This window comes from Myotis daubentonii, chromosome 8 (assembly GCF_963259705.1).
Source record: "Myotis daubentonii chromosome 8, mMyoDau2.1, whole genome shotgun sequence".
In the NCBI taxonomy this organism is placed as follows: domain Eukaryota; kingdom Metazoa; phylum Chordata; class Mammalia; order Chiroptera; family Vespertilionidae; genus Myotis; species Myotis daubentonii.
In genome coordinates this window covers 70,839,153-70,847,083 of record NC_081847.1, presented here as the reverse complement: position 1 = coordinate 70,847,083, position 7,931 = coordinate 70,839,153, and the positions used below count along the sequence as shown (strand labels likewise).

Genomic DNA, 7,931 nt, shown 5'->3' with positions numbered 1-7,931 from the left:
CGGTTTGGCTCAGTGGATAGAGCATCAGCCTGTGGACTGAAAGGTCTCAGGTTCGATTCCGGTCAAGGGCATGTACCTGGGTTGCAGGCACATCCCCAGTAGGGGGTGTGCAGGAGGCAGCTGATCAATGTTTCTAACTCTCTATCCTTCTCCTTTCCTCTCTGTAAAAAATCAATATATTTTTAAAAAATGTCAATCAGATCGTTGGTGTATTTGTTTTCCTGTTTATAGCTTTTCCAATTATACTGAAGAATAAATCCATAGAAGGGCCTGTGTGAAGTTGCCTTTCTGTTTTCCTTCTGCTCCCCCCCCCCAACCCTTTCCTCCCTCCCCCCTCAGTCTCCCCCCACCCCCCACTCCCCCACCCCGCCCAGCGCCCTGTTCTCCTGGCTCCAGCTTCACTTCCTAAAGGTCTTGCACTTGCTGCCTGGATGCTCTGCCCAGTCACCCTGCAGGAAGGCCTTCCCCAACTACTTTCGCAGACCCAGGCTTTGGGCGCTTTGCTCCAGATGCCACTGTTTGCAGACACATTAGCCCCAGGGCGCCAGCGGGTAAACAAAGGCAGATGTGTGGCAGGGGCTGGGCGGCCGCAGTTGGGGCGGCCCTCCCTGCCATCTCGGCCCCCCCCCCCGCAACCGCCCCGCCGCCACACACACACACACACACACACACACCCGCCCCGAGGCCCCGCCTCTGGGTGCCCCACTCCAGCCACGCGCAGCCTGAGCTCCTGCAGCGCCGGTCCCAGGCGCTGGCTGGGGCGGAGCGGGCACGGGGCGGCCGTCGAGGCGCATGGCCCCGGCCGGGACCAGGCTGGCGCAGCGCGGAGCCGGACGGCGCGGTTCGGGGCGCTGCCTTTCGGGGCGCTGCCATGAAGCAGCAGAGCGTGCGCACCGCCGCGCTGGTCCTGTGCATCCTGTCCTACCTGCTGGTGGGCGCCGCCGTCTTCGATGCGCTCGAGTCCGAGGCGGAGAGCGGCCGCCAGCGGCTGCTGGCCCAGAAGCGGAGCGAGCTCCGGCGGAAGTACGGCTTCTCGGCCGAGGACTACCGCGAGCTGGAGCGCCTGGCGCTGCAGGCCGAGCCGCACCGCGCCGGCCGCCAGTGGAAGTTCGCGGGCTCCTTCTACTTCGCCATCACTGTCATCACCACCATCGGTGAGCGCTCCGGAGCCCCCTGGGCGCTCGCTCCATCCCGAGCCGCCCGCGGTCCCCTGGGTTTGAATCCCGCCTCGGTCCCTGCCCAGCGGGGTGACTTTGGACGAGTCACCTCGGCGGCTCACGGAGCCTCACTTGCCTCCCTGTGCCGAAAGGGCTGTCATTCCACGCAGGCTGGGCTGGGAGGAGTCAGTAGGTCAAATGTGCCAAGAGGCTGGCACGCAGGAATGCCCAGAAAATGCCCCAGGGGCTGGGGAGGCAGGGCAAGTGGGACCTGGGAGCCCAAGCGGCTGAAGTTGCTTCCTTGGCTGCACCACACTAGCTGTGTGACCTGAGACAAGTTGTGTGACCCCCGAGCCTCACTTTTCTCCTCTTTAAAGGAGGGGTGCTAGTCAGCACTCACTCAGGCGGTGGTGAGATCATTATCATCCAGGAAATAATATGTGCAGAAAGTTTCAGCCGGGGGCCTGGCACATAGAAAGCACTAAAGATAGAAATGGATTTCTGTATTGTAGTTGTCATTCCGTTACTTCATAAGACGGGAGACCTGGTCTGTTTTAGTCGCTGCAGCATGGCCAGTGTCTGGCACATAGTAGACGCTCAATAAATACATGCTAAAGGAATGACGGATGACCACAGCTTTGGACCTCACCCTCGGGGATCCAGAGCACTTTCTCGGCAGCATCTGGACCGCCAGCCGTTGCCATGGCCACCGCCTGGCTGGTACCTGTGGAGCCTGAGCCTGGGGAAGCAGGAAAGGAGAGAAGCAGGCTCTGCAGGGCTCCGAGCTGGGTGCCAGCCACTTCTGGGCCCCGGCTGTGGCTGTGCAGGTGCCCCCGTGGAAGCCCAGGCCCTGGAGGAAAGGTCTCTATAACATTCTTGCAAGTGAATGTGAGCTTGTGGGTTTAGCAGTGGCGTTAAAACCCGAGTTCTGCAATTACATCTTCTCATCGCTATTGCCGTCCTGCTTCTCTGGTAACTGACTGTACCTCTCTGAGCCCTGGTTTCCTCAACTTCGAAATGCAGTTGTTCCTACCTCACTGGGTAGTTGCCAGGTTTAAATCAGGTCAAGCATGTGAAATGCTTGGCACAGTGCCTGAGGCTAAATAGGCACTGGTAATTAGTAATAATGACAATTCATTATTTGCCAACGGTGGGCCCAGCTCCCATTCAGCCCTTATGACCTCTGTCAACATGGGTACCCCTGCTTCTCTATCTTGGCTCAGTCTAAGACCCTGCACACACACACACACACACACACACACACACACACACACACACCCTCCGTCGCTGTGCCCGGTGGTGTGGGACCCCATCCATCTCTTCTGCTTTCCCGCACATTCACTGGAGGCCTCCCAGCTGTGTTTGGCCTCCTCCCCTGGTTGTTCTCCTCCCTACCTGCCCCTCTAACCCTCCTGCCCCCCATGCATCTGGGAGCCTGGGGAAGGGACTAAAGAGGGAAACAGGAGTTTTGCCTTTTGGGCCACTTGGGGGCGCTGTGTGGTGCGGGCTGCATAAGGCCGCCTTGCAGACAACCCAGGACCCAGGAGCGTGAGCGCCACAAGGACAGGAGAGAGGCACTGAGAAGCAATGGAGGACAGAGGCTCAGAGCTCAGGCCTGGTGGCCTTTGGGCAGCTTCATCCCTCTAATCCTAATTTCCGTATCTGTGAAATGGGGATAATGTCGTCTCATACAGGCACTGAAAGGGTTAAATAAGACAACCCATGTACAGTACCCAGCATGTTTAGTTAACATTATCATTTCACTCTCTGCCAAAAACCTGACATAGCCCTAAATAGCTGGAAACAGCCTTCCTGGCCTCTTACTCCTAAAGAGGCTCCTCTGTCTCAGACCCCCTTCAATTTGGTTTCATCGTTATTATTATTGATGATTAAATTTTCGTTGACCCCTTAGCCTGTGCCAGAATCTGTAAAAGGCACTGGTGACCAGAGACACAGAGAAGTGACTGGCATGGCTTCTGGCCTCAAGGAGCTCACAGTCTGGTGGTGGGCAGAGCCCTCGCTGCCCCAATAACAGGGCCATGTATTGGAAAAGTGGAAGTGGACCTGTAGGTCTTTAAACAAATATATTGTGTTGGTATTTTGAATAAATTACATATGTACACACTACACACTTACATGGTCCAGAAAGGTATAAAATGAAAAGGAAGTCTCCCTCTTACCCTGTCCCTCAGCCCATAAATTCCTTTCCCTGGATTAAATAGTTACTGGTTTCTTGTGTGTCCTCCTAGATATAGTCTCTGACTCTATATTCCTTTAAAACACACACATCACATAGACATGACAATATACACACTGTTTTGTTTCTTGCTTTTTTAACTTATATACAGAGTGGGGCAAAAGAACGTTTACAGTTGTTTGTATGGAAAATAATGCAATAATTAACGAATAGTAATACAAGAATAAACTGTGTTTCGAGTACTAACCACCATAAACCTACTTTCACCCCACACTACATTTTGGTGATATTATTATATCAGTCCCTCAAGCACTGTGTCATCTTTTTCATGGCCACATAGGAGCTCCTCTCCACCTTGGCACAACTGGCATTTTGGACTGAAGGGTTCTTTGTTGTGGGGCTGTCCTGTGCATGGCAGGTGCTTAGCAGTACCCCGCCTCTACCCACAAGATGCCAGTAGCACGCAGCCACCACCTCCCAGCTGTCACAACCAAAAGTGTCTCCAGACATTGCCAAATGCCCCCTCAGGGGCAAAATCACCCCTGGCTGGAACCTGCTGTGTAATATTCCATCCTTTGGATGGCACCGTGATTTATTTAACCAGGCCCCTACTGATGGACACTTGGGTTGTCCAAAATTTTCACCAAGAGCAACAATGCTTTAATGATAACAATGTGCATACATCACTATGTGTTTTGGAGCAGGGGTCGCCAACCGGTGGTCCGTGAGGTCCGAAAGGTTGGCGACCACTGTTTTGGAGGACTAACTTCCTCACCGTGGAATTGCATAAGTCAAAGGGCCTGGTATTTTACGTTCTGGCCAATGGGGCCAGTTTGCTAGAGGGGGCATATTCTGTTGGGGAAGGGCTACCTGACTTTTCCTGGGTCACGGGGCCCTTTGAGAATATCATGAAAGCCTGCACTCCCCTCTCCTGGAAAAGACACATATCCACTTGTCTCAGGTGCCCTACACGCGTTGAGGGGACCGAGTAGAGAATCGCTCCACCAGACTAAAGAGGTGTTTAGTGAGAGGGGGCTTGGGGCAGATCTGGGAAGGAAGAGTGGCCTGGGCAGGGCAGACAGGGCAACGGGATGGTGGTGGTGGTGGTGGGGGGGTGGGGAGCGGGGACAGGAGAAAAGGCTTGTGGTGGGTCATGCTGGCTGGGGAAGCAGCATGGGGGTCAGAGGTGAGGGGGATTCAGATCACACAGGAGCTCAGACACCATGTGAGAACTAGTTCTTTACCCTGTGAGTACTGGGAGCCATGGACGATTTTACCTTAAAAAAAAAAATCAAAACACAATTTACATACAGTCAAACTCACCATCTTTCACTGCATACTTCTGTGGGTTTTGACAAATCAAGTCGGTCCAGCCAAAATCAAGACAGAACCTCTCCATCCCCCTCCAAAGTCCTGTCACCCCCTCTTCTGTAGGTAACCCCTCCTCCGCCTCAATGACTGGCAACCACAGATCTGCTCTCTGTCTCCATCGTATTTTTGCCAGCGTAACATTTAACTGGAATCATACAGTTTGTACCTTTTGAGCTTGGCTTCCGCATGATACATGTGAGATTCAGCCCTTGTTGCTGCAGATAACCGCGGTCCATTCCTTTCTATTGCTCCAAAGAATTCCACTGTATGGATGTACTTTGGATTATTTATCTGTTTCCCAGTCCAGGGACATTTGGGTTGTTTACAGTTTGGGGTGATAACGGATAGCCGTGCAAGGTTGGAAGCCAGAGAATGTGCTAGCTAGGTAGAACTAGCATGGTCAAGTTGCTCAGCCCGCTTTGGGGGATGGGAGGCCGGCGGGCAGGCCGAGGGCCACCGTGTTGTTAGATGGCACCAGGTACTCACCGACCCTCCCCCTCCACTCTCCCTCCAGGGTATGGCCACGCCGCACCCGGCACGGACTCGGGCAAGGTCTTCTGCATGTTCTACGCGCTCCTGGGCATTCCCCTGACGCTGGTCACCTTCCAGAGCCTGGGCGAGCGGCTGAATGCGCTGGTGCGGCGCCTCCTGCTGGCGGCCAAGCGCTGCCTGGGCCTGCGGCGGCAGCGCGTGTCCACGGAGAACATGGTAGTGGCCGGGCTGCTGGTGTGCGCGGCCACGCTGGCCCTCGGGGCCGCCGCTTTCGCGCACTTCGAGGGCTGGACCTTCTTCCATGCCTACTACTACTGCTTCATCACCCTCACCACCATCGGCTTCGGCGACTTCGTGGCGCTGCAGAGCGACGAGGCGCTGCAGAGGAAGCCGCCCTACGTGGCCTTCAGCTTTCTCTACATCCTTTTAGGGCTCACGGTCATCGGCGCCTTCCTCAACCTCGTGGTCCTGCGCTTCCTGGCGGCCAGCACCGACGCACCCGAGCGCGCTGCTCGCCGCGCCAGCCCGCTCCGCCTGGGGGCGCCCAAGAGCCGCCGCCCGGCGCGCCCCGGGGGCTCCTCCGTCTCCTACCGCATCCACCAGCTGGAGATGTGGGCCCGCGACAATCTGGGCTTCTCGCCCCCCGCGAGCCCTGGGGCTATGGGTGGCCGCGGCGGGGTAGGCAGACCCCCCGCCCGGCGGAAGTCCATTTGACAACCCTACCCCCGTTGGGGTCAAGGGTTTGGGTTAACCTGTCGGTGCCCCACTCTCCCCAGAGCCTGGAGAGGGGTGAGGGGCCTCGGCTGCAATGCCATCTTCTGCCACAAGCAGGTTCGCATTCCCTTCTGTGGCTACTAGCCCCTCTCTCACCTCCAAAAATATATTAAAGTCGTGTCATAAGCACAGTTACGATTCTAAAGTCACCCAGGAAGTGCAAATCCCTACAGTCCAAATTGTTTTAGGAAGGCGTGGCCACACTATCTGGCCCTCTGGAGTGGACACAGGTGGCTGTCCTGCTGCGGAAGAGGCAGGTTTTTGTGCTGCAGGGAAAATGCACGGTTTTCGTGACTGGCATCCTCCCCGTGAGGCCAGCTGCTCACACCATGAGAAGCCAGGGAGGATGTGGACTGATAGGAAGGCCCCATCTGCTGCCCAGTGTGGACCAGCGGGCAAATCGCTGCCCTGTTTAAACGGTCTCACCCTCTTGCTCAGCACATAGAGAGGAACTGGCCCAGGTGGGACTGCAGCGCACTCTCCCCACGCAGCTGATGCTCTTGGTCCTGGGCCAGCGCCACTTCGGGAGAAGGGGGCCTTGCTGACACCCACCGTGTCACTGAGGCCACCTGGACGTGATTGACTGCTGTGGGACAAACTCGTCTGGGAGTTGTGAGATCTGGGTCCTGCTAGTCACCTGCACGCAATGTGACATTGGTAAATCCCGTCCCCTATCTGGTCCTCTGTTAAATCTCATCTGTAAAATGACGGTTCACCTAGAATCCTGCTCCCTCCTATGCATCCCTGGAAGGGGCCCCGGGACAGGACCAAGGGGGCATCACAAAAGGCCATGGTGGGACATGCTGACATCCTGCAGACTCAGCTCCTTAAAACAGCTGCCCGTAGCTTCCCAGATAGAACGGCCTCAACACAAAGCAGAGCAAGACAAGTTAGAAAAGCCAAAAACTTTAATTGTCAACATGAGCTACATGGTCATGAACACAATGCAACGTGACCCACTCCAACCCAGGGGCCGGCAACCCTCCCTCCCCAAAGGCCGGAGCGCTCCCGCTCCTGGAGAGGGAATGAAGGGAAGGTTGGTGGACGGAGGCCTCAGCCTGAGGAACCGGGTCCTGCCTTCCTGCCACCCCCTCAGGAGGCAGTTGAAGAGTGAAAGGGCTCCAGAGCTGATGTCTGAGGCCCTGGGTTCGAGTCTCCACTTTGCTCTCACAGAAGCCATGAGTAAAATGGGCACGGCCAGCCTCCCTACGGGGTTTGTGAGTCAGATGAGCTCATGGACATGAAAGCTTCCCATCACTGAGGTGCTGCCACACAGACACGGGGCCCTCCCTGAGGGCTGTGGGGGTCCCCACAGGGAAACGGGGATGGCTCGGTCCCCTGGCCCTGGCACAACGCTGCTGCTCAATAAATAAACACAGGTGGCCTTGCCTGACGCAACAGCTGTGCTCCAAGGGGAAGGGGGCTACGTGCTGTTCCGAACACCGAAGTGTGCCCGGGAGCTCCTGGTTTAAGGACCTGGATGGTGAATCAGCTTGTAAAGCGCATAGCCACCCCCGAAACTGCTGTGCTTACCGGCACAGAAGAAAGGCTCTGAGCTGTTGGGGGGACTGAGCTCCAGGCTGTGCTCAGCCACTAACACACAGTGGGACCCTAGCAGGCGCCTTCCCCTCCCAGGGCCTCAGCTTCCCCCTCTTTAAAATGGGGCTGATAAGGGACCCCCACCTACTGCCCAGGGGATCCTGTGAGGGTAAAAGCACTTTGAAAACAAAAACAACAGGAAGATCAGGTATTACATCTGAAGGTGTGAGGATCTCGAGATGAGGTGTACCCGAGCAGCCTCACACCCACGCAGCCCCCACAGGAAGTGAGCTTCTTACCTCCCTCGAGTTGGTCCTAGAGGGTTATGGCCCCTCAGCGGGAGCCCCCACCCAGTCACCAAGGCCTGGACCAAATCCTGTCAGCTGGGCCAGACCCCCAGG

The 7,931-nt window shown here is 56.3% G+C and overlaps 1 protein-coding gene across 1 annotated transcript; it reads left to right on the top strand.

Annotated features, from left to right (window-relative positions):
* Nucleotides 1–690: 690 nt before the first annotated feature.
* On the top strand, nt 691–7,378 carry KCNK15 (potassium two pore domain channel subfamily K member 15). Its single transcript, XM_059706973.1, has 2 exons — nt 691–1,154; nt 5,240–7,378. The coding sequence occupies exons 1-2, from the start codon at nt 872–874 to the stop codon at nt 5,929–5,931; spliced, it is 975 nt and encodes a 324-aa protein (XP_059562956.1). The 5' UTR covers nt 691–871; the 3' UTR covers nt 5,932–7,378.
* The last annotated feature ends 553 nt before the right edge of the window (nt 7,379–7,931 follow it).